Source organism: Acanthaster planci, linkage group LG14 (genome assembly GCF_054643075.1).
Source record: "Acanthaster planci isolate LZ-2023a linkage group LG14, COTS_SCS, whole genome shotgun sequence".
NCBI classification, from domain to species: Eukaryota; Metazoa; Echinodermata; class Asteroidea; order Valvatida; family Acanthasteridae; genus Acanthaster; species Acanthaster planci.
Window position 1 is genome coordinate 13152205 of NC_141790.1, and position 27586 is coordinate 13179790.

General features: G+C 39.7%; 1 protein-coding gene across 1 annotated transcript; it reads right to left on the reverse strand.

Moving 5' to 3' along the window:
• Positions 1 to 252: 252 nt before the first annotated feature.
• Positions 253 to 27390, reverse strand: LOC110981639 (retinal guanylyl cyclase 2-like). Its single transcript, XM_022239359.2, has 19 exons — positions 26211 to 27390; positions 16901 to 17220; positions 16170 to 16560; positions 15847 to 15940; positions 15554 to 15659; positions 13396 to 13530; positions 10911 to 10988; positions 8900 to 9004; positions 8077 to 8148; positions 7450 to 7615; positions 6927 to 7076; positions 4863 to 5034; positions 4490 to 4630; positions 4028 to 4220; positions 3622 to 3799; positions 3358 to 3456; positions 3169 to 3260; positions 2709 to 2794; positions 253 to 2440 (listed from the first exon to the last, which is right to left on the reverse strand). Exons 1-19 carry the CDS (start codon positions 26872 to 26874, stop codon positions 1894 to 1896), a joined length of 3789 nt encoding a protein of 1262 aa, XP_022095051.2. The 5' UTR covers positions 26875 to 27390; the 3' UTR covers positions 253 to 1893.
• Positions 27391 to 27586: the final 196 nt, after the last annotated feature.

Consider the following 27586-nt stretch of genomic DNA (forward strand, 5'->3'; position numbering starts at 1 on the left):
TTCTGTGTAGCCTGAACACCTGTTAGAGTTGTGATTATTTTTAAAATACAGGTGTATTTGTCTATGGGAATTTACTAGAAGTGCACCCTATAACATCACCAAAATTCCCCCATGATAGCGACGAAAGAAAATAATGAAACGAGATGATCAAAGAAAGGCTAATTAAGAGTGATAAATTGCAGTCTTGGGACAATTTTTTTTTTGATTTGAAATATTTTTATACAAATCTTTAAGAATGCAGTTAATTTTTTCTTTGTGCAATTTTTTATTGGTCAAATACGCACATATATATAACAAGAAAAAAGGAATACTTAAAGAAATTTGTGAAACATTTTCATGAGTATATGATGGGTTCTTTGTTGATGAATGAATTAAATCAGAAGTTTTAGTTAAGTATTTCAAAAGGATGTGCGCAGCTTGTTGATCTAACGCGAGACGGGGAGTTCCTTGAATACTCCAAAACTGTATTCTGGCACAAATTCGGCACTTTGCGAATGGGTGCAAACTGTGATTGGGCCAAATTGGGATAATCACGCAAGAACACAGCGCCACCACGCGTTCAGAGAATCTCACATTAAGTGTGTTTATGCGATGTATTTCAATACAACACACAAACCTCCTATTTCTGTCATTTACACGTGTTTTAATCGTTCTACTTTCTCACTTATATATTAATTCCATTGCACAATATATTTTATTCAAGTCTGATTGACAAAGAATGAAACTGATAAATTATTGTTCATACATGCATAATTTCTTTTTTGTGTCATGAAGAGTATAAACAGTGCATACAAAAATAGTGCAACATGGTGACCAATATCATTTGGGTATTTTTTAGTCTCCTGTACATCAGTATTTGATACGTTTTGATACTAGTCATGAAAATAAACTTTCAAAATAAATACATGAACTTGTCTGTCCAAATAAGTTAATTTCTTCATACACGAATGTCGCACAGCATTATTTTACTTATTGCACGTTAAGTGTTATATAAAAGCACACACATAATTCTTAACTAAACATCCTGAATCAATTCTCCTATAATTTAAATGTTACGAAATTTAAATTATTTTGATCTCTTAGCGATAAATTTGTTCTTTTGTGGCAAGATGTTGGTATTGTTCCAACTCGCTAATAAAATCACTTCCGTTATGATTATGGCAAGCTTATGAATCGAAATCAAATTTAAATCCTCAGATGAAACCATTATTGATAACTCATTTCACAGGTCTATGTACTCACAGACGTGTCCCACACTCTCACATTTGTTCCCTCCAATAACCCACAGACTCACAATCACTCACTCTTTAACTAACCCCCTCTTCTATATGGCTGTCATCAGAGCTTGTCTTTCTAGTAGATTCAAATTAACTTATTTCAGACCTGACTAGGGCCCGCAAGCTTCTCAAAAACTACAGAAACATCAGCCATTTTCCAGATAATCCAAAAAAGAATTTGTATGTAGCCATTATCTATGTAAATTGTGAGAATAATTGAATTTAAAAATGAAGAATGGTATTATGTAAATTTAAAAAGACAAAAACTGTTAGTTTAAAATTATCATGATAGAGAAACGTAGTCGTGTTAAGCAATAATAATAAGGAACTTCTAACTGGGGTGAAGCTTGTGATTAAGTTCGTTTATATTAGATGGCAAATGAAAGCAATTTTAGAATCAAAACTAAGCTGAAAAAATGTAAGCTAAGATCGAAGCTACCAAAACAACAATCGAATAGAAAAATTGCTGATTTGTTGTAAAACTGTTCCGACTTAAATCGATTACATAACTATGCTGCTATTAGAAACAGCCAAGCGGGATATAATGATGCTTCGGCATCAATGGGCATCAATGCTATTATGCTGATTACGTGGTCAGTGACTTTTGAACTTGAAGTTACGCATTTGCTGTGACATTGGTTGTGATGTCAGAGTCTGTAATGACGATATGCACACGTCGCTTGGGCGAGCTACTGCACCTTGACGCAGGTGATGGGGAACGGCTGGACGGACGGCTACTGGCAAGGAAATTAGACAAACGGCTAGAAAGACGACTAGTCGGACGGCTGGAAGGATCGACGGCACTCCAGGAGGCGCTACCGGGCCGGCTAGAGGGGCGACTACTCGGATTGGCCAAGCTGATGCCACTACCTGGCCTGCTACTTGACATGTTGCTCAAGTAATCCCTGGTGCGCGAATATAAAGTCGTTGTCATTTCGGTCGCCAAAACACCCTCATCGTTGGAGAGGGACGAATTGTCGTCTGGTTCTACCTCAGCGTCGGAGGCACCGTCAGGGACAGTCAAGAGACTAGACACTGAGCCAACACGCTGTCTTCCATTTAATAAGCTGTCCGTCGGCTGAATATCGGATGTAGTTTGATTGATGGTGGATGTTACAATCGTTGATGGTGGATCAGGAGGAATGGCCGGAGTTTGTACTTCCCTTTAAATGAGGCACAAAAGAAAGCAATGCAGATCCCCTGTACAAAATAGGCTACCTACTCGAAATTACGGTCAGGGGCAATCTGTCGAAGGCTACCTACTTATTACCCATCCCTTTGAACACTTGAATCCTTCAGAACTCAGCCATAGGTTCACACATGGAATACGCTTGAATGACATTATGAAAATAAGTTACTTTTGGAAGGTGTTTAAATTACACAGGATATACTTTGAAGACATGATGAGACCTATCTCCATTTCAGACTTACGGTTCTATGGCACTCTTCCAATCAGGCAGTGGTTTTGTGAAGCCACTCCTTCCTACTAACCAATATGTCCGCGCCATGCCTTTCCCCTTGGAGAATCAAAGAGGAACAGAAAAGCATAAGATGTTTTTATCAACTGACAAACACTATCAACATGAAAACACCCTCACAGCAAGGCCATCAGCGCCTGAAGGTCCTAGTAGGGCACGATTACACAACTCACAGTCGCTACATGATGACCATTCAACCCTATAAAATGAGACGCCATTTTGTTGAGGCGATCTGTTTAGCGTTAGTCAAAATTACGTCGCGCGAACCTTTGACGTAATGGCTTTCAAAACAAAGCACTACGTATACGATGCTCGATAGACTCCCTTTGACCCTTCTGTCGTTATTACAGGCGTCCTTAACACAGTTTGAAATCTTGTATATCGGGAAAAGTTTTGATATGTCAGTTTAATACCTTTAAGTACACGTCTCCCCTGAGTTCGACTTGGTATCCACCAAGGTCTTCAAGAATCGTCAGGGTGGATTGGCTAACGTGGATGCGAAACGCTGTGGACAATGAAAATAATGATTCAATCAGGACAAAGTTAAAGGGAAAAACTTGAAATTCGAATACTGGTTTTATTTTGGCAAATACAAAACTTACCCATGCCATTAGACTCCATTCGAGATGCTGTGTTGATTGTGTCACCGAATAGACAATATCTTGGCATTGCAAGACCAACCACACCCGCTGCACAGTGCCCTAAATGCAAAAGGAGAAGCATGCTGACGGTTATGGTAAAAAAATACCGCGTAATATCGGTTCGCTTATAATATATGTAGAGCACAATTGTAATTTCGGCTTCTCTCAGCAAGACTGAGTTATCCATTGCTGTTTTCTTGAATGATATTATTTTGTATTAAATACCTGAATGGATGCCGATTCGCAATCGGAGCGGCACATGAGGCATGTGTCTGATAGTGAACTGGAAGCCTGCAACATGCAGAAGGTCCAGGGCTAGATTGGCAATCTCGCCGGCATGTTTGTCCCCATTTGTAATTGGTAAGCCGCTGGCAACCATGTACGCATCGCCGATGGTCTCAACCTGTTATGTATTGAAAATTAAAACTCATCACGGTCAGAAATTGCAATTGATTATTTGTAGATACAACGTGCTGACTTGGATGACGGCCCAATTGTTTACAAAATGTGGTGTAAAGAACACGTGCACGCGTGCTTAGCTGGATTAGGAGACTTAAACCGTAATGCATAATGCTGAGAGCATGCATGGGGTAAATTTCGGTGGCCACACTTTTCGTCCAGCCACACCAACCTTGTACACGTCGTGGTAGGTCAGTGTGTCATCGAAGGCCGTGTACAAATCATTCAGGAAGTCGACCACTTGAAAAGGGGTGCTCTGAGCTGAGATTGTTGTGAAGCCAACGATGTCAGAGAAGAAGATGGTGACACTGGAGAAACTGACTGGAGGTACAGTGCGGCCTGCCTTCAATTCCGAAGCAACACTCCTGTAGGAGTTGAGGAAGTAAGTAGGATTAAAAGGTTATCGCGCCCATCTGGAAAATCTTAGATGAGATGCTATCAAAATCAGCTATGGCCGGACTGTGTACAGTTTTAATCCAAAACTAAAACAATATATTTCATCCTGCTTACTCAACGCTTACTCAACTTCTTGCAGAATTTAGCAACTACAGGTATAGTAAAAAGTTTAGGCGTTTAAATTGCAGTAATATAGAGCCTATGGTATAATTTGGAGGACTGCTATGATGTTCCTTACGGTGGAAGCATCCGGTTGAGAAGCATATCTGTTTTAGCCTTCTCCTCATCCAGCTCTGCCGTTCTCTCCCGGATCAGGTCCTCCAGATGATTGGAGTATTTCTCAAGCATCTTAAACATGGAGTCCACAATGTTGGCCCGTCTGTAATGGAAGACGGTTACACGGCATTTGCTGCATTTCCTTGGAAAACATTGCAGCTCTCTTAAAATGCGTAAGGCTTTTTTGACATGGAAGATTTTATTGAGGTAGTGGTGATAGTTGAACCTTATAATCAGGTGATAATTAGGGGCATAATATTGATACGCAAAATAGTATTTAAACCTATAGCTGTCCTCATAGTGAAGTGACATTTCGGTACATTATTCCCTTTCACCTTCCTCTGTTGAGTTTCTTGAATTCTTGGTAAATGAAGCCAAAGTCTAGCCTCATATCAGGCATCTCAGACCAACACTGCTTCATGATTTCAATCACTTCTCTTGGTGCTTCATTCTGAGACACAGAGGGTCGACAAAGAGGCGGAGGCTTCCGGACTTTGGCAACTATTTCTGAAGGCAAAGAAGATACGATGCGTTAGGTTTGTTTTTATTACAGATTACGTTCAAACAACTGCAAGCTTTTTACAATAGCGTGAAATGATCGCTTCCATAAAAGAAACCTCTTGCTCATTGTAACAATGTTTCAAATTCAGGCTAAGGAAGAAATAATGACCTGGTTCAGTGTTGTTTTGTATTGCTGTAAGTATTAAAGATGGTAAGCCTAATTTGTTTATAGTAATTAATATAGGCATCAAGCCGTTTTCATCTACCGACTAAGAAAAGATGTTCACTGTTGTATTTGAGATATACCACGGTGGGAACATTCCATGATGGGCACATTGAGTGGTGCCTGGATTAATAGATCACATGTTCCGTTGCCATGGGTACGGTACCTTTCTTTTGTCAATTGGCCCTGGACTAAAAAGGTCGGTCACCACAGACCGAAGGTTCGTCTTGTAGTCATGTAGCTAACGATAATTACTGGCGATTGTATGGTGTTTACGAATTGTGTGTTTTAGTTTAGTATAAGTAGAAATACGTGGAACACATTGAAATTACAGCAAAGTGCTACGTTTGACAGGAAAGACAAACATGACTACAAACGTGACAATTATCACGTTTGAATTTCCGCGCGCTGCACTGTCGCCCTGCCGCCATTTACCGCCTCATTGGAGTTGGTGGTATACACGTATTTTGTGAACACGTCAAAAGCGACTGATCCTTCGATTTTAACGACAATATCCACACATCGTTGGGTTTGCTTAGGCAAAGTGAAATTATGTGTGACTTCGAGCGCTGGCCCAAGGGACGGAGTAACGCTCGTACGTGTGTGGTACAACTTGGGTAGAGCCGATGATTGAGATCTTTACAACCTTCGTGTTTGCAGATCAAAGGTACATACAGGTAGACATGTCCAGTGAAACCCAATTTACCGGTTTGTTGGCTGATGAGGTTTCCTAATCGCTGACGAAAACATTAGAGACTCATTAGCAAACCGCCAATGACGTAAATAAGAAAAAATAACATAACCTATATCTTTTGCAGTTGTTTTCAGAATTCTATCATTTCCTGTCTTACAACAGCCTGCTTTCATGTTATGAACCACTTTTTGAGAATTTTTAAGAGAAATTTAACCCAAACAAATTTCTCAATATTTCAACGCGGAGTGTCTTTCACGTATCGGCTCCCTTATGTACAGCAGCACGTGTACATCCAGACCTCCATCTCTAACACAGAATCAGGTGAAAGAAATATTTGTCCTTTTTCAGAAGGAGGTTAATTCAATTTTCCTTCCAGCCAGACGTAAAATGGGGATGTTTGCTGCATTAATTGCGACAACATGGGCGAGATAGGAACTCAGCTACTGCATTATTACTCTCATTAACTGCGACTCCAAGGTTGCGGAAGAAAAATATGGAAATTGTGGCCAGCTACTCCGCAGGTTGCACATGTTCCTCTAACAAGTTTTTAAAAACAAATTTTACTTCAGGATCATAAACACGAGTGATATTAAAATGAATGCAACAGAGCAGTGATGCAGCCTTGCAGGAAGGAAAGTCTTCGGTTTATTTGATGACATTTTGCCATCCATTTCCTGTCAAACTAGTTGCTATCCAAATACTGATTGTTATAAAAAGGCTGCGTGTGTCTGTAGCGTGTGTGGGTTTACGGCAGAAACACCGTGGAATAAGTGGAAAAGGGATGAACACGCGGAATATCGAAAGCAACACCATTAAATCTCAGATCTTCCCCTCAGTCACCCATTATGGTCAAACAAAACAAAGATGCGATAAAAATTGTCTCGGAACCGTTTCAAAGCACACTGCCACAACATTTGGGCGTCTCGCCCAACTCAAACTCACGGTAGATATTTGGTCTTTGATAAGTGCTCTGATGTTTACCTTTTGGAGTAATGTTTAGCATGGAGAACGGCTCAGCTCTCGTCAGGACTTCCGACAGGATAATGGCAAAGCTGTAGAAATCACCCTTTGGCGTTCCTGTCCTCTTTAAGACGGGATCGCGAAGAAGCTCAGGTGCAGTCCACAATAAATCTGCACATCAATATACACAAATTTTCGTCCAATTCATTGATTGGCAATTTAACCCTGATAACATGATGATGATAAATTTAAGATGAATTCTTTTACGACCTGCGCTTTGACAACACAATCAAAATAGTGTCAATTCGAAGGACATAATGAAAACATAATGCTAGTCTCCTTCCAGGCGTTATTTACTCTGTGTTACTTATGTTACTCATGTTAACCTCATGTCACCCTAGCAAAATGAAGCCCAGTCTGATTTTAAAGTTCACACAAAACATAACAGGTTAGCCTCCTGTTTCAGCCGTAACCTCGAAGATACGCCTAGCAAGGAGTTGACCAGCCAATTCTACCCGATTGGATAGAGAGCTCTAGCTGTTACCTTCAGGCTCTTCATAAACAATCTCGTCGCTATGGCCCTGTGTCGACAACATGGCAGGGATTCCATAATCGGTCACTTTCAGAACCCATCTGCTGTCGATGACGCAATTTGATGACGTCAGTCGACCATGTTGCTTGACGGGACTATCATGCAAATACCGCATTCCCTTTAGATATGAACAAAGAGACGTAACTACCTTCAAAAATTTTGATCTACAGAAAGCTGTGAGTATAAATTGCTCCGGAACCCAGTTTGTGGACTAATTCTGAATGTTTTGAAATGTCAGCCATTCTGATTACATTTTATAATTTAGTAAGAAGTAAAAGAAATACACACAGAATGTTTGCGCAACATTGAACTCAAGTCTGTATGATGAGGTTGGGTGCCTCGAAAAATCAAATTCTGTGAGAAAAAATGAAACTTTCTTCAAACACAAAGAGCAAGAAACGTTGAATCAGCAATTAAAATTGGCAAAAATAATCAGGCAGTGGGCTCATCGACGGCCAGTGACTTCGATAATCAAGAGAATTTCCCCTAAAATCGCTCGAAAAAAATCTGAATATGGAACAAGAACACTCATAGAAATACAAAAGAGGAAAAATAATTCGAGAAGCAAACTGTACTTACTGAGACTAGATCCACTAGTAAAGAGGATTTGAAAGTCCAATCCAATTTTAAGTTTTCATTACTGTAGATATCCTACAAACAATTAAAATTCCGACGATTTTAGAGAAATAATTTCATAATAACATTTAATGTTGTTTATTTTGATGTCGAAGCTTTAGCAGCAAAATAAAATGAAGGGAAATATCTCTGTTGTGCGAGGGCAGTGCCTTAGGTGGAATGCCATCATCAATGCATGTCTTAGAATTTTTTTATCAGAAAGGTCACTGCAGGCTGCCGTAGGTACAAGAACGACAGTCAGCACCACTGCCTCATGAGATGAATAATTCAAATTGCCAGAATCTTCATGAGGCAAATGGAATCAGGAATGAATCATTTGTAAGCAGTTTGCTTAAAATTAGCTTAGCTGTAGGGCTGCTTTGGTTTTCAAAATTTCAACATTTCCTGTATTAACAAATATGACGTCATATTAAACAGAAAAAAAGTTCTCATTCTACGCAATTCCCTTTACTTTTCAAGATAGATCTAGAAGGTCTCTTCATGCACAAGGGGCATTATTTGCAACATTTTTGGAATCGTAAGAATGCTTGTTGCGATAGTAATACTGGGAAATCCGACGAAAATATGAGACACACTTATTCTGTGTTATTTTTTCCCCATGTAGCTAAGAAAGTCGAACACATCTACCGAACCGAACCCTACCCCAAAAGGAAAGAAAGGGAAGGTTTAAATGCCCCAATAAGGTTGCTTAACTTCAGTCTAACACTCAGTGAAGTAGAAGGCAGAATATTTAAGGATATAGTCATAGAAATAGCAGTTTACCTACCCTGAGGCTCATTCGGGTACAATATTCATACACCCAGTAGTAATCGCCTGGCTCTGAGTAACAGCCAATAAAAGGGTTGATGTTTTCGTGTCGTAAATCGCGGACCTGCAAGTAAGCCACAACTCGTTAATCAAACAGGCGTTGAACGCTTGAGGGCAATATTAAGGGCAAGTCACGTGAGTGTGCGCACGCACAGGATGATTTAGAAGTGCTTAGACATGATTTCACATTAATAAAAACGTATTAGGATAGTTCTCATATTACAAACCAAATAGTGCACCCTTAGATATAACTGTTACGTTGTAATTCCACACCAACATAAATCATTTACTAAGGTTCTGTTTTATATTTGGCCTAGCCTTGAACTATAAAATCACAGTTTGAAAGATTTATTGGTTGCCACAGATTCGTATCAACCTTTTCTATGAAAATGCTAATGGCATTTAGAATTTCGTAGTTGCTGTGGCAATTGACATAATTGGCGCCTTTCAAAGTCCTTTGCTGCAGTGCCTACCACTTGTACTTGACTGGATCGAAGGCAAGAAGTAGGCCTACAGACTGGTACGTCAAAGCTGCAGGTCGTGTCTGAGGTTTTCTCAAAAACTATGATAGATGCATCAAGCAAACGTTCTTAATCACATTGAGCAGGAGTCGGAGGCTATCGACACAAAAACTGGATGTGACAGGCCATCTACAGATACCTAGTAACCACTCAACTTTTTGGAGGCTACTTGGTGACTTATTAAGGTAAAGTCCATCAAGCAATTGCTTTTTTCATATTGTTTGACCTATAACGGAATAGTAGACGGCAGTATTTTTATTTTTTTGATGAATGCTCTATTTTTATAACAGAGTGTAAATACAAAACGGATTTTTGTTATTTTTAAGCGCTACCAATCAGTCTAAGTTACGTAACTCTGCTTTACAATTTGTCCTCTTCTTGAACAAACTTGTTAGTTTTTTGTTTAAATTTTCTTCTGGGATGTATCATAATTTTAATTACTGCTGCTATGGTTAATAAAATTCTTCCTCTCTAAATTTGGCTATAAAGCCTAAGATGTCAGTGTTATCTAATTGAGTGATTTTCTCTCATAAAATATCAACATCTTGAAGCAGCCACCCTAAACTCTGCATAGTAGTCGAAAATCTCTTTAAGCCTTGTAAAAGGTAATTCCTTTAGATATTAACACAGACGATAAACAAAACTTTGTATTTCTATGTCCCCAATCTATTAGCCTGTTCGCCCTACTCACCCAGTCCTTTCATCTCTTATCCTGACACAGCTCGCAATGTTCTTTTTATATTTCTGAAATACGGTTTTGTAAGCTTAGAGGGGGGTTTTCTAACTTTTCCATTTTGACTCAATTCTTTCCCCTCACTTAAAAACCCGGATTGTTTCAATCGATTAATGAACACTTTGTCATGTGTCACTGTCTCACAGAAATAAATTTCGTTTGAAATGGTTCACGGTTTAGCATGCGTGCCCTTTTGCGGTAAAAGGAACAGAGATTGCATTTGTAGCACCATTCCCGCACAAAAGTCAATAACTCACACGTTCATTGTTTGATGTGAAATAGTCCACAGTAGATTGACTAGATATGACTACAGATTTTAATATCCTAGACGATGCTTGAACGTTGAGACAGAACAGCGTTAAATTTATAGGATTTGAAATATCCTCCACTTTCAATAAATTGACCAAAAGGTTTTCTTTAGTATGTAAGTATTGCTTTTCTTAAATGCTTTTGATTGGTTGTTTACCTCCTTTTAATTTTGAGCAAGATCTATGAAAGACTTACTGGTTAGCTCAGTAGAATAATAATGGGTGATCTGTGACGTTTTATATCACAGGCATAGCATGTTTTTGTTTTTATTTGTTTTGTTTGTTAAGTAACTCCAGGCATTCACTCATGATTTCCGAATAGGGCTTAAAATGCGTCGATAGCAATACAGCCATTATCAGTCACCACAGAATGAGACCGTTAAAGCTACAACCAAATGCAGTTCTTACCGACTTCATCTGTCGCAGTAGTGAGCTTTTTATTTCGAACGTTGGCCTTTTAATGTTCTTGACAAAAACCAGTTCTCCCTAGGTACAAAAGAAGAGGAAAAAGTGATGAATTATCGATGAAGGCATTTCCCATTCAACATCCCATAGCCCCAACAGAGAAAATCGCACATAAAGTTCTGATTGCACGAATGCCAAGCAATTGGGAGAATACTCTGTGAACCCTCAGATTTATAGTGTTTATTCATCCATAAAATGCATGGAGCACAGGGCGCAAGAGATGAATAAGAACTTCCGAGTAATAATGAAGTCTGGACTGTTACACGGTTATCTGGAAATGGCTGTGACAGTCTGTTTGCTTGGCGCATTCCGCAGACAATATTCGAATGGATTATTTCTCTTTTAAAGAACTTTCAACCATTAATTTTTATTTTGGTCATGGAGGGACGCCATTTACAATGCAGGATCCAGAACCCTGATTGAATTTCATTCGTGGTTGGACTCGAATATCAAATCAAATTTACTTTAAATCGACTTAATCGAATGTCCAGAATATTTGAGTCAAATCCGAAAGTCAAAAGTACCCAACTGCTACATAAAAAGTACTCGTAATCATTTGAACGAATAATAAAGTTGGTATTCGGAATCAATCATTTCAATACTAGACGGTATTCCGTCTTGCAATGGGTTCCATCTTGATTCCTTATTGATGATGCATTCTCCTTTCCTACAATCTAAGACTCGCAATGATATATTGCTTGCGGGAGATGCAAGATCTTTGCCCGTGGTCTTGCATATTAATCTAAGATACAGTTTTAGACAGTATGACAAAGAAGCTAGGCCTTCTCATTTTCACTAGTTTAATAATGAAACAGAATATTGAATTAATTCCATCTGTAAGTTGGGCAAAGTTTAACCTATGTATAACTAAACAGCGCGATAACGAATATTCGTAGGGCATTGACGGAATGGACAGTAATCTTCTTTCTTGTGAATGGTCATTCCCTTGTGACAAATACCTGGATAGGTCTAGGAGGCTGTGTTAATAATAACATGACTATCCTACCGCGATTCCCTGCAATCGGAAAAAAATTAAAATGTTCAACTACAATATTCAAGTTGCATCAACAAATATAAAACCAGTTTGATTTCTCTCAACGCCAAGACAGTGAACGAAGGAAAGAGAACTTGGCTTAAATTGCTTGAAGGAGACAACAAAACATCCATACACAACATTAGAATCTATCGGCACAAAATATATGTTCCCCTCGGCTGCGGGTAAAGTTGCACCTTATTTCTTGTTCAGGCGTTTAATGGCTTGCAATATGTGTATGCATAGACATAGCTTTCTTCACAGTCACCGCTCTCTTGAAGTATGTACACTTTGGGAATGGCACGATCAATATTAGTTTTCGACGTTACAGACTCGGTTTCCATTTCACTTGTATAAATTTCTCGACATTAGACTCAGTCAATAATTGCTCGGTCAGGCGCGTTTTTCTCTGACGGTAATTCACGTTGCTACCGCGAGAACACGTTTTGCGAGACTTTGTTCTTTTTGTCCGATCACGACCAAACTGGACCAGACAGGATATCTTTTTGACCGGTACTGTTGGCTCTGGTTTGTCCCTAAGACAAAACGTCAACGTCCGCTTTGCGTATGCCAGCCTAAATTGCCAGGTCGGTATTAGATAATGAATATGTTATTGTGTCAGTCTCCATGACAGCAAATCATGGATGATTGATTGCCAAACCAATATTATGTTAGGAATTCTTACGCTTTATTGCTATCATTCACATAAAAATGGCATTTTCGTGTGGTTTCGACCATCACCAACAATATCGGAGATCATTTCGGGCGAAGTTGTTATATATTGCTCACATTTTGACGTCACTTCTTTGCACAAGAGGAATATGAGAGGAAGTAATTGAATAACTTTGTTTGGAATTTTTACTTACAAAAAAGTTGATTTTCAAAAACAATGTATACAACAGGGGACCAGGACCCTTACTCAAAGTAAAACCGTTGTAAATTGAAAACCACGACTTGTGACTGTATCATTTAAACAAATTTTCGAATTTGAGCCCATTTCTCGGATTTCCATCTGATTCTAATGAACAAACGTAATTCATCCTTAAAACCTCGAAAAGTTTTTCAAACAAAAACCCTAATTTAGAATCTAGGAGCGATAAACACGTGGATTTAATTGTATTGCTAAGACTCACTTGTGTCATTTTGATATCAAACCGTGGTAATTTGCCGCAGCAAATTTGTGCGATTGAAATGTTCACTTCTCAATGCAAGTCCATCAAAGCATAGCAGTCATCGGCTGCAATTTTAGCTGAAATCTGAAATGCTGCTTTCTAGATGGGATTTTAAACATTTGCGGCGAATTCCAGCTGTTAAAAGCGCCCGATGGACCTCAATGCAAATAGGAAAGGAAATGAGACAAAGAAATGCAACATTTGAGAAACCTCAGCTACTTACATTATAACGGGCCACTTTGTAGCGCTTAGTGATTTCGATCTTGGCTGGGACGGATTCCTTTCTTTGACCTGAATGGATGGATCTTTCCTTGAGTGTCTGTTGGCTCCCTTGAGTCCTTCTACTATCCGGAATACCCTGACAGTAATAACCATACTCAGAGAAATCACAGTCTCTTTTAAACTATCATTAAGTAGGAAACAAAGGAACTGCTGTGAGAAAAGCTACTGTGGAAACTCTGTGAGAAAGCGTATATGAGTTATACGTATATGAGTGCTTTTTATTCAAAATCATAAACACAGAAATTTACGCCAATAACCTCAATGGTTTTCAAATCAAATGCAGTTATTCCGACGAAGCAAGATATTTGTCTCTCAAAAAATATAGCACCTATTAATGTATCACTAGCGATATAGCAATATAACTCCCTGTTACTGCAGGTTTTATACATTATCAGTGTTTGGTGAGGGCCAGGTTTGGGCTTAAAATTAAGACCATAGCTGCTCAGAATAATTTAGTTCTAAAGAGCTTCAAAAGGTTACAGTGAGCTCTGTTCTTATTTTATGTAGTCATCCCAAGGTTGAAACACCTTCTTAAGGTACATGAATATTGAAAAACGAACGATATGTGGAACAAGACAAAAAACTCCTGTTCGTAAGATATTTTTCTTTGGCCATCTGACCATAAAGAGAAATCGACGAGAATACTTCAAGGTAAAATCTGAATTCACGATCATCTGAGGGCGTCCATTTGGATTAGTGATGTCGGAACGACGCCAAAAAAGACACCACTATCAAAAATTAAATCTGTTTCGAGTGCTGCCGACGAGCCGAGTCGGTAGCACTTGTCCATAAAACAATAATGAAGGGTATGGCCTTTTGTGACACAGCGACGTTGCAATTTTTGAAGCGATGAGATCCGCGAGTAGAATTAGCAATTAGTGTCGCTCGGATGGCCTATCGGTTTGGTGACCCTAGAATCGCCTGGGGTTACGACACAGCGCGAGGAATCCACGATACCTTTCAAGATTGCTTCATTACAACAGACTACCAATGGACGGAACAGTAGGTCATATGAATGGTAGGCTTTTAGAACATTAAAATGGATACTTCTTTGAAAAAGCGCTTTCACTGTCCGCTCAACTTTTCATGAATGAAAATTTAAGTCTACGAACTCAGGCTAGAATCACATTAATATGATCACATACTCGACTACTGTTTGTCTTGAACACAAAAAAATCGGTTCAGCACGGCTTAAGGTTTCGAAGTATGGATCCTTTTAAGTTGACAAATTATTTCCCGTCATTTCACTTTTCTTTAGAGAACTGTTATGAAACTCTGAAAGTCTTTTGCTTTCTGGTACGTCAACAGCAGTTATGAGCAAAGTCACTATCATTTCAGTAAAGGAAAAAGAGGTATTTTGTCAAATATTTTTCCAGTAAAAATTGAGGGATACGACTTTTCCTTGGTGAGCAGCTTCATGCAGAAAATATTTCATATTGCCCCACGATATGTTTTTATCAAGCACAGAGACGAGTACAATAATACAACTCAAATATTATAGACAGGACTGAAGTATGCAAAACGCCTGGGCAGGAGATACCATAGGGGCACACAGTATAGAGCCAATAAGGCCTAGCTCCAATAAAAGGAATAATGCTAAAAATTGGCTTGTTGATCGAAGTGAAGCTCGTTGAATGAAGTAAAACCCAAACAGGAAATTTCTGATTTGAAATTGATCAACATGTCTGCTTCTTAAACTCCATTGAAACATTCGGCCGGGGCATCGGGAGACCTTTTTCACTCTTGATTACAATTTGGTTTTCTTTTCACTCGCTGTAGATTTCGTCCATTTACCTACACTATTTCTCCTCCCGCTCGTTTGCTTTTTGCTACTCGGGTTGTCGACCACAGAATGTTATCAATCACTTCATAAACTCCATTTGCAACCGAACTTCAGCATTTACCTCTTAAACGATGCCGTGCTTACTGTTGTGTGTACTTTCACTACATCGTTTCGACTATCGCATAAGGCATTAACTTTAGCTTATAAACATCTTGGATCTTGAGACCTAAACACAAATTCAAGTGGCACTTTGATTCTTTCAAGAACAAGCCAAAACAATGCTGCAAAACAACAGCAAAATATTAACTTCACTAACCCGTGAGCTTCCGAATTCCCCCGACGACCGCTCAAACATCAAGTCTCCTTCCGTCATAAGGACCTTGTTCAAACCGCTGGCCATTTCTGATTTTAACATCCGTCTCCTAGGATGAAAACAAAGTAGATTTTATAAATGCTAAGTCCATAGAATGATCGACAAACTGGCTTTGTACTTGGTGCCAAAAATCCAGTAAGTTAGTATTATAAATGTGTACATGTTCGAGTTTTGCCAGTGAAATACCACAAAGCTTCAAACAGAAAACAGATTTGAGATCAAGGAAAATCACTTACCTGACAACAATAACCACTGCTATGGCAACTGATATAGCCAGACATACGCCTAGGGCGCCCCCTACTGCGGCTATCACAGTGGACACTACTGGACCTGCAAAAACACCAAGAAAATTGACAATTCAAAAAATTCCCTGTAAGAGAATTTGTCTATAATTGGTCATTTTGCAACAAAGACATCTTGAAATTTTCTTGAAGATTATCTCTTTGATACATAGGCCTAGGCCTACTTATGTTTTCTTCAGCGGTGGTTAACTTGTCGGGTATTTTATCGGAGTAAGAACCATGATTGGATACCGGTTTGAACTTCGATTTACACATACCTCCAGGGATGTCAGTGGGGCAAACAGTACCGTCCAAAATGCACTGTTCATCTGGACCAAGCACACTGCCTTGTGGCCATTGCACTTCACTTCCCGCCAATTCTCGGACTAAATATTGACCCTCTCCCATATCACTCTTGTCATCTGCCCGCTCAATAGTTTTGACGACCCCAAATCTTTGGGACTCTGCTTTGTAGTCCAGAAGAACAAACTCAAAGACCCGAGCACCCTCGGCGTCAATTGTGACATTTCCCGAGATGCCCTCGAATGTGAGATTGCGCATGGCGGCCCAAACAGCCGTGGGAGACGGTTTAACAGTTTTCCAAGTAGAGCCGACGGCTCTTGCATAGAGATACACGGAGTCGTAGACATAACCGAACAGCGTAGAAACCTGGAGAGGAATTGGAAAGCAAAAGAAATTCAAGCGCAGATTGCATCTCCGTGAAATTATTCACATCTCCTCAGCTAATTAAGACATGCTAACAGAGTTTGGTGTGGCATTAACCATAACCCCTTGTGAACTAAAAAATAAGGATATAGACAAATTAAAAGGGTGAAGTGACATGGACTACATTTGAAGGGTTTATCAGTTGCGGGGAAGTGGCAAACGTCATAAAACAGATTCAAAACTGCACTTCCAATATGGAATTAACAATACAAGTGGTTGCTTTGATACTCGACAGTCATAACTTAACATCGCCAAATGTTGTCAAAAACTTGAGCAATCTTACCTCATGACCTGCAATCTTACTGGCAAACGGCTCGCCGTCCAGTGTCTTATGAAATCTGTCCATTCCTTGCTCGTAACGCGTCCCCAGACCAGCTGGTTGCACCGTCAGTACAAACGCTGCCTCGTAAGCTGACTTCAGCCGGTTCTGACTGGTTTGGTGTGATCTGAACCAGTTATGGGTCTCCAGCCGAACCCCAAATAGTGTACTAACGAGGAAAAAAGCGTAACTACCAGTGGTCATGTCGAGATCTGATGCAGCGAGTAGTAAGTTGTTCTGGTCGTCTGTCCCAAGAGCAGGGGAGGGCATGCATACTATTATTGCTATGATTGGTAATGAAAATGAAGAAAAAAGACAAAATAAAATTGGGGACATTTCCCTGCAAGTACACTTTATGTAATGGTAGTACTTTACAAAAAGTTGCAAGTGAAAATTAAAGTCAGAGATAAGTTTGATATTAACGCAATTGTTCGTGGTGTACTACATGCTAAAATTATTCATGAGGAGTGACAAGACCAGGCTTTGTCAACACTTTTCTCAGCCCAAGCGGTAACTTGACACACCTGAAAAGTCAATCTTGTTCCAGCTGAGACCTACGATATTATATACACACAGCTTGTATAAGACCTTAGGATCGGACGTGCCCCCCGGCATGCGGTTTCTTAATATACATGTACTAGTAACTCGCATTGTTCCTGTCCATTTTAGAAGCAATGCGAAAATAAGCAGCAAAATAAAATACACATTTCAAATTTCAAATATACATTTCAAATTTTGAGGTCAAAAATCATAGTAACATTCTACAAAGCATCAAAATAGTAACCGTGTAGAAATGATATCAAGCACAATAGGCTTGAGATGACGTAAATCCCGTGGGTTCAGGGTTTCCAGAACAGAAGACATAATTTTACGGAAGGGGAAACTTCATTTGATGCGAAAGGAAAAAGAACGGTACTGAACCGACCAATCAAATGAATTATTGCTGGCGTGTATGCAGTCCAAAAGGTCAACCTAAAGATTAAGACTGTCGACCGGATTTCATAGCCGGAATAATCTTTCAGTAACACAAATACGAGTGAGTTAATTGAAATCCAGTCCAGCTGAGCACACATTAAACATCCTCATCTCAGCGTTCTACACGGGAAATCACGGTCAAGATGTCTCTCCATATGCCAGTGAATACAATAACATCGTGGGTGAAGCAAGTGAAAAAGTTCATCAATTTAATAATTAAATGCTCTAATGAAACTGCATCCTTCGTTTCAGCCCATAGTAACTTTTTGATTCATCATTCATAGCTCCAAAGCGTTTGTAGGAATTAATCATTCTGTTATCTTCACTGCAAGACGTGCATTTTAACTATTATGGACAACTAAGGCTACAGTTTTCTGCCGGGTAAGCATTAGCCCTGCAGATCTCCTGTAGCTAGAGGGTCCAAAGTGAAGGCAATGTGCAGACACAAATTCCGGCTTAGTACAATTCGAGTATTGCTTTCTCGCCGATCACTTGTAAGAAACTGAACAAACTGTTCCTAAAACTATATCACAACCATATTTGGCTGTAAAAAGAGGCAAGATGCAAGCGTATATTCTCCCTTTGAGATGTTTTTGCTTTTGCGGTCTTGTTTTTGCTTTCTCCTTCGTTTATCCTTCCACAACCAGACAATCATTTCCACATCTGTCTGTCCTTTAATATCTCGCTGCATGCGTGTATGTCAGTACCTATAAGCTGTCCAGTTTATCCAATTTCAAATACTTCAATGCTGATAATTATATAGCTCTACTGCTGAAGGTATCTCTCTTTTAGGGAGAAGAATTTTGTACATCTAGTCAGAATTTTTTTTAACCTTTATTTTCTTCTATAGTGAAGAAATATCGAGTCCCACAGCTGATCGAGGTTGTGTGTCCTTCCACTCGAGACATTATACTTGAGAGCTTGAAGACATCGCTCTAGGCGTGTTCATCGTCTGACGGATGCATCTTCATTCGGTCATCTTGAAGGAGATCGAAGCTGCAAAGAGTTGCCATCATCTCTCTCAACACCTCCGATAATATCTCCATCGATTTGTCGAGTCGGAAAGGAACCGAAAGGTGAATGTTCTGTCTCACAAAGGCTCTATCACCGGGAACTTTTCACAGAGAAAACAATGCCCGAATTCATCTCTTACTCAAATTATTTTGGTTGATTGTTTGTGCAGGATTGTAGGCAATCAAAAACGTTTTGTGGTGTAGTATTCGCAATGGCTCACTCGACAGCAACGTGGGCAGTGCAATTTAATCACCACCGTACAAGAGCACACATTTTCTCATTGGTTGGTATTTCTTTTGTGAAAACCTCTTCTTGTTAAGGCATTTCTCTTAGAATCTCGTAAATGAGGGAGTCTTTGTCCATGCTGCAATAGTGTTTGGTGCTACCGGCGTGGAAGAAAGACTTCGATAATTTCAGGAAACTCAATGACAAACGAAATGAATATTTTTTGGAGATATCTTCAGTAGTTCACTACGACATTGCTTCCTAAGAAATTTCATTTTAAATCCTTAAAAATGAAAATAACCCATTCTTATTAAGTGCATATCACTGTGAGATCCCTATGCACTGTATATCATTGTTATTCCGTTTGCTTGCAACCTAAAATATGGAAACAATCATTACCGTTTCAAACATATTTCTTTGAAAATAACTTAAAGCTCTGTTTTCAAGTTTATCATGGAGTGTTTTTTTGCACCGACATTGTATGGGGCTGGCATAAACAGGTAAAACGAGTGGGCAAACAATGCGCTTCTGAGTATTTTAGGTGACATGTTGATGCAGATGTAAAGGTTTTTCTTCAGACCGTGACTTGAGTAATCTTTCTGTATCACTCCAACCGCAAACCCTTGTTATACTTGAAGTTTCAGGCAAGACGGCAAAAGTCAGTGTTGTTATCTCTGACCCATGGGCAATTATGATAATATCGTGCTTATCTCGTGACTTTCTTATTTTCTGAAGTTGTATTAGTTGGATCTCTTATATCTTAGTACATGTCACACAACTCTCATTTTCATCAATACTATGAACCTTTTGGTTGTCAATGAAAAAGAGATACATCTGAAGACTGAAGAGCAATAGAAGGGCTTCCCTTATAGTTTAAAATAGCACACTAACATTCTACGCTAATCGTTACATCCAGGGAACTTGAAATTCTAATATTAAACCCCTGACATTCCAACATTATCTTCATCCAGTTTGATCGATACAAATGCCTTCATTTTCAGGTAGAGAGATAATTGCATCCACACCTCCTGGACGATGATGTCTTCCCACGAAGCACTCAGCAAAATCTTACCAGTATCCTAGCAACAAACGAGCGGCCCCAACACGGCACCGGGCAACTTCAAAATGTTGGATGTCTTAACAGGACAATCCGTTATCTTTACAATCAGCGTTATACACCAAAGTACAGCCGTATTTCCCAAAATCACATGCAGGCAACTTTCACAAGACATCACTCATGTTTTTTGTCTACAAAAAAGAAGCTATATAACTCTTACAGAGGTGTGTCTTTAAATTCGACAATTCCACCAGTACATGCCATGGTTCACCAAGTGGACGGGTATACCGGAGGAATCACAGATTAACGACGATCTAAAAGGATACGCTTGAGACGTACAGGTACATTGTAAACCGATGAGATTATGATATTACTGGGAGCAATGGCTGCTGTGACAGATGCAATTCAGTATTTGATACACCTATACCCAGGGCATTGAGACTGAACAATGATAACTCAATTGCAGTGATCAACAACGCCTAATTGAGGGTGATGAAGTACCAACGTCTACGGCACACCATATAATGTGATTACAGTCAGATGACTGCCTTGCTTTTTTTCCCGCGAAAAAAGTGCGTGGTAAGTCAAACAGTGTGCTGGGATGAGTGACGTTCCTGCGCTGGTATGGCTGGTGCATGAATGTAAGGACATAATTATTTTCGCCTTTTGCACTCGTTCGAAGCATTCCTTTTAGTCCTTATGTTTGAAGATAAAATATCCCTGGCAGTCTCTGCATCCATCACTTCTTAAGTTGCTTCAGTATCACCTTCCCACAAATAGTCCACGAAAGTCTTGCTTCTGCGTACGTTGCATGTGTTTGAATTTGGATGTGATTGACCGCTTGGTCGAGGTATTCGCCTGGCACTGAGTCCTGTCTGGCTTATATCTGTAGAGAAAGCGAAGCTTGCACAACATTGATGATATGGCAAGCTTCGAAATGGCTTCGATTTCAACACATGCTTGATACCAGCACTACATAACAAGGCTCTGAATTTCGTAACGAGATAGCAATGCTTACACACACATCCTCATAACAGACACATGTAAATTTTTCGGTCGGTGTATAATACCTACCAAGATATCATTACAGGTGTTCTCCTTCGGCATTCTCCTTCTAAAAGGTCTTTCATGAAAGTAAAAACCTCAGAATTGAACCCTTCTGTTATAATTCCTTCATATTTTCAAAATAGGACGTTTTATTCTTGTTAAGTTTTCTTTCGCAGAGAAAAAATCCAGTTGTTGAAAACAGCTATTTATTTGATTAACACTTCTGCTGTCCAAAATAAATATGCAACCTTTACCCCCAATTTGAAAGCTTTCATGTCAAGCCAACAAATCTTGGGCATCGCTGGAAGCCGCAATTGACTGCTGACAATCGTACGTTTCATATTTTGTGCAACTTTGTGTGACATTTTTACTCGCCAGAAGAAACAGGAGCTCACGAAACAAATTTATGCTAATTGAATGTAACCGATGTAAACCGCCCAAGGAGATATCAGCGTCTCTTCATGAGAAAGAAGCATATCATTAGACGTCATCTCAAATTTGTCAACGAGAAGATCAGAATGAGGTGACTTGGAATAACGAGGTTTACCGTAAATCAAGCTTTGTAAAATATTATACTACTGCAAGAAGTATAGAGGTAAGACACATGAACATTGTAAAGTCACTTACATTAATTGATATGACAACATTGCAGCTGTGACTGATTTTTAAAAAAAATGGTAAGGAGAGAAAGAAAATTGAATCCTGAGGATTTCACAGGCAGCGTAAAGATTACCTTGCAATATCTATGCAGTTCCTATCTGAATCATCAACGTCTCGGGGGCTGGATTATGTACGAACATCATTTTATGAGAAACTTAAAAAAAAAATTCATCCATATTCAGATTAAAAATTATCATTGATTATCAGAAATGTGTAGGCCTACGTTCAATTCACTTAGCCATTGAAAGGATGCGCGTATATTTAAGACTCCGGTTTATCACTAATTGAATCAAGAGTTTAACGACTCGGATAACTGAAGGGAGAAAAAGAATAAAAACGTATTCTGTACTTTCCTGTCTCTGCTTGAAGATGGTAAGGAGTTAAAATAAGACAGCGAGTCTCGTAGAGTCTAACGATTGTCTTCTACAATCAGCCACTCTTTATCTGACAATGGACCGACCGGAGAAGAGGCTCTTCAATTTTGTCGGTAAATTAGATGTACTTCGACAAGGAAAGCTCGGTTCAAGCGCTGATGTAACCAAACCGAGGAGGTAGAACCCCAATGAAACACGACTAAGACAAGTAGACAAATAATTGCGCCAATCCATTATGCACAACTATCCATCGAGAATTTTGGTACAGTTTATTGCTCAAAATAAGGCACAAGTTGAGGTTTAACATACGGCCATCATGTTCAAGCCTTATATGACTATAATAAGTTATAATTTACTATTTAAAAATACCTCAGTCTCCCTATTCAACAACGTGCAACTGGATCGTGTATTAAAATTTGATAATCCCCGCTGATGAGTGATAATGCCTGCCTCACGCAATGGCACTTGGATACGAGAAAGTTAAATTGATTCTGATTGGTCAAGAGTCTGTGTGCACGGCCAAGCACATATCTATTCTCTTATTAATAAACGCGGAAAAGAAAAGAGCTCCATTCCAAACTAAATAATCTACAGATCTCGCCTCAAGAATTTCCGTTTTGTCGTTTCCTGATCACACACATATTCAGAGCATTGGATTCCTGTACCATATATAGCTTGTTATCATTATGTCAGATATTCTAATCAGATAGAGGTCGGCACCATGTCAGATATTCTAATCAGATTGAGGTCGGCACCATTCCTTTGGAGAAAAAACAAAGGAAAAATGCAAGTTTTGTGTAAAACCACCCACAAAGATCACAAACACTCATTGATTCTCAGTGTGCACGGTCGTTGCCTTCGGTCAAGCCATTTCAATATGCCCATCATTAAAAATTAAATAATACAGAGACAGGTAACAGAATTTAAAATTTACAAAAAAATGAGTGTTACGACGTATTTACAGCCTGCTATTGATTTGATATTATACCTTGCAATGAGGACAGATCTACCCGATGTAAGATGAGATCCCAAAGTGGGGCTCACACCACCTGTGAATGGGGCAACGGGGACATGGGTATCATCTCAAAACTTTTCATTTTTGTTTTTTTAGTGAGATAAAGGCGATTGTTAAGTCTGTTTCCTTTCCTTTCCTTCCAAGGTGATAAAAAGCCCTCACAGGTAGCCTCACCCTTCAGAAAGAGCATAAATGGTTATGAAAAAAATTGCAAATCCCCCTCTCCCCAAAAGAAAATTGCCTCCTTCCCTCAGAAAATTTGGCTCTGGGTCCGCTCTTTTGTTCGGTTTTTCAGTCCTCATGCTCACAATTTGTCCGTGTATTTGGGTTTGAAAGCTGAAGACATCAACTAGACTTATAATCTTTCCCCCAAAAGGCAAATCTCCCGCCGTAGTGTGACCTTACAATGCACGGCGGAGCCGAATCCCACAGATTGCAATTTAGCCAATGCATGACTGAATCTGCAATTAAATGTCACACTGTTAGCGAGTGGTGTTTATTCAAGAAAAAACGTACATATCTGGTAGAGCTAATTTAATTGTTGATATATCGGACCTAGATTTTTACTGACATGATCGCAGAGTTGTTTTGCCAAATATCTTGAACCTTGAGATAAGTTCACGTGTTCCAATGAAATTGATTATGATTTCTGCTTGGTCAAACATTTAATTCAGCTTGTTGTAAATGAAATTCATTTCAGTTGTCATGTTTTTCATTCTACCTGTTATCTGAGCATAACATGGAAATCCGTGACCCAGTGCCTAACAAAAAAAGAGAAACAGCAATATCACATGCAGTGAAATTAAAATGAAATGGCGCCTCCCAAAAGAGAAACCAAAGACGAACATCAGGCGTCATTTCAAAGAATTTATACTGCTTTTGTCAATCTTATGTCTTCCATTCTGCAAGACTATTCTGTTTGATAGCAGTAAGAATACTTTCTGGAGTGGAAACAGACAACATCAAAAGGGAAACGACAGTAATAGAGGTTCGAAAATCAGGCTACAGTGAAAGTAAAAGAACGTTTGTGATGTTAACATTCTTACCGTATTACGCGATGAAGGCAACATCACATGCTGACATATTAATCGATACGTATTTAAGCAATTACTTAATCTCAAGGGAGAAATGTTGTCTAAAACAGTTTGATACAAAATGGACGAAATGAGAGTGCCTACTTGCAATGGAAAGAACAGTTCCACTTCAAGGAGGCATGTTTGAAAGGTGCTTTGACAATGCACGTTAGGCCTAAGTATATCGATTCAAAATAACACCCGATGCAAACTCGTAAACACTAGAATCAATGCAAATGGTTGACCATCACGCCAAAATTGCATATCTATCCACTCGACCTGTCTCAAGACCAATTAGAGAAATTCCAAATGAATCTTGTTCCCGAAATGACTGTCGGTTCAATCACATCAGGGTGCCGCTTATGTCTTTGATATCACCCGGTGACAAAGCTAAATTGCACCGTGGCAGGTCTTGTCATCACTACGACGTTCATGATAAAAAGGCAAATACTGTCTAGTTTATCACTCATGTAGACATCCATTCTATTGCCATTTTGAATAGATACAGTAGACCTTTTTACAGAGAAATTACACCGTAGATAGTCAACTGCAGGCAAAGTAGCTAAAATTGAATTATAAAACTACAAAGGACGTTTCGACTTACCCACTCCGCTGATTTCTAAAGCTGAAAACCCCAAAAGGGTAAAATTTTCAGAAAATAAAATTTACATCAGAGAATCAAGCGTGAGCGCCCCAATGACTTAAAAAGAGTCTACAAATAGACCCAACCAAGAGCATTAATTTTGAAAAACACCTTCGGAGAGTCTTAATCTTGTATCCTGATTGTAACTCTGACCACAGAGGAGATATTTATAGTAATTATCGGAGTGCAGAAAGTATCAAACGCCTTCGACTTAATCGCGCAGTGGTTAGCTGCTCCGCGGTAGTTGGTTGGAAATATACACAAAAGCTTGAAGATTAGCTGCAGAATAGAACGAAAGGACAAGGGTCACAGTCTTTTTACCGAAATGAGTTTAGTCCAGTCTGTTAAGTGAACGCTGGGTGTACGACTCCGGACACTGACTCGGCATGTAACATACCCATTGGGGGTGGCGCCGCTAGGGGGATTGAGCCCCCCAAAAGGTATTCAGTTTTTATTCCTAAACTCAAACATCCAATATACATCTATATCTTAAACTACTAGCTCTAACATAGTGTGTGTGGGTGTGTGTGTGGGGGGGGGTTGAGCATCGTGAGCTATTTTTTGGGGGGGTGGGGAATCGAGGTCCGAGCCCCCCCCCCACTTTCGACATATACTGGGTGCAACACTGAGCAGGCATGGTGCGAAGGCGGGCTTCAACGCTTCTACCTTCGATCCCTCATTGAGTAATCTCTCTCTTGCTCCTGTAATTTTTTTCCAGATTGTACTGAAGAAATTGAGGGGGAAAAGCCACAACTGCGCGCTTTAATTGTAATTATGTGTTTAAAATCTCAAGAAAGACCTGCTGGGAAAAACTCAGGCAAGTGGATAGATTTCAGGCAAATGATGAGAATGATTGAAGGATGAATTTTATCCAAGTAAAATAAAATAAAAAATTGATTGAGGAGTGAGTCTGGTGGAATGACAGGATGTCCGTGTTTTTCTTTTTAGATGATTTGAGAAGTGATATATTGATATTGATCAATCAGTATTCATATTGATTGATTAACCAGTATCCATATTGACTGATTTATGTCCATTTTGAATTCGATAATATGTATTAATCAGAACAAAATTTGATAACTATTTTGTGCATCACTGACGCCAGAATACAAAAGACAGACTAAATTTTATCAAAGTGAATTCAGTTGTTGCTGTGCCCTGGCATAACAACAGCGATATTTGGCTGATTACCTTTAACGGGTGAAAAGATTTTCTTCAAGGCAGTCTTGAATTCGTCATCAGCCGCTCCGACAGTTACAGTCAGAAATTGTTCTACGACATATCCACCCTCATTCAATGAATTTTTAATCTCAATGGCAAGAATTGTCCATTGGGGCTCATCCAGTGCAAGGATCGCGGAGTACTTCCAGCCGAAATGATCCACCGTCGCCAGAAAGGCTCTGGCAACTTCGGCGTCTGATACGCTCATCCTTATGAAAGCTGGGTAGGCGTTATGGTCAGCAAGTCTGGTATCGGTACAAGACCAGGAAGCGAGAGGCACACCTCGAGCTTCGGCCAGCCGAGCTGCTGGGTCGCAGGACATCCAGTGTACAGGGCCTAAAATGGCATCCAGGTCCGTGTCCAAAGCCAACGCCGCCACCGACAATAGCTCCTTGTTCGAGGAGCAGTGAGTCTCCCGTACGCGGAGTGCCAGCGTGACGTTGGCCGGTATGATCCCAGGAGTTGAAGCGTTGATCTCCCCCAAGGCAAGCCTAGCTGAAACGTCGGCCAAGGCGCTGGAGTATATGGACGAACAGTTCACCGGGGCTAGAGCTTCTAGAGTATAGGTGCTCATGTAACTGCTGGCCATTGTAAGAAAATAGGACAGTAACGCAAGATGCAGATAGTTAAGCATGAGGATAACGGCGAATTACATCATCGGTGGTACTGGGTACTTGAACACAAGAATTCACTCTTGGCAATAACCGAACCACACATCCAACGTCAGACAAACGAAACTGGTCTGAAAATCTTTACATTGCATTGTAAGCAAGGACTCTATTCAGTTGGAATAATATCGACCTTTGATTCGCAAAAACAAAATCTTGGAGTCCGTTTTGAGAACGTCTCTTGACAAGTTGTCGGCCGCCGACTTCACTATCTGCCGTCCTCTTGGGTTCTGTTCATTAGAAATTAAGTGCCAACGATACAATCTGTATATACCCCAGAGATAAATTGCCTCTGGGAAATATGGTGATTGGCCGTCTCTACGAGGGTCTTAACACCTGCATTGTCTGCAGTGAGTTCGGGAATTGATTGGTCCAGTTGCCATGGCAACTTCGGCAGTGATTTGGAAGACGAATTAAACAACGGGGAACAATTCGAGACCGCGTGTCCTTCAGCGCGCATGCGCAATTCAGAGCTACTAGTTTAGGTAGGGAGGACCTCTTTTGTGAATGGAATTTCATGAAGCAAGTATCACAATGGCTGAGAAGCTTTTTATGTATTTGATCCCAAGGGTATTGCTTATTAACATACCATCGAAGGAACAAGAAAATGCCATCGTGAATTTAAAAAAAAAGAGTTGATAGCGTTGTTTCCCTGTTCACATTCATAATTCAGTCCGG

Coding starts and splice junctions, on each gene's coding strand:
- LOC110981639 (XM_022239359.2), bottom strand. CDS start 26,874: ATGCTTAACTATCTGCATCTTGCGTTACTGTCCTATTTTCTTACAATG. Junction 10,989..13,395: donor ACAAAGTGGCCCGTTATAAT/GTAAGTAGCTGA, acceptor TTTTGTACCTAG/GGAGAACTGGTTTTTGTCAA. Junction 4,631..4,862: donor AAGAAACTCAACAGAGGAAG/GTGAAAGGGAAT, acceptor CTTCCATTACAG/ACGGGCCAACATTGTGGACT.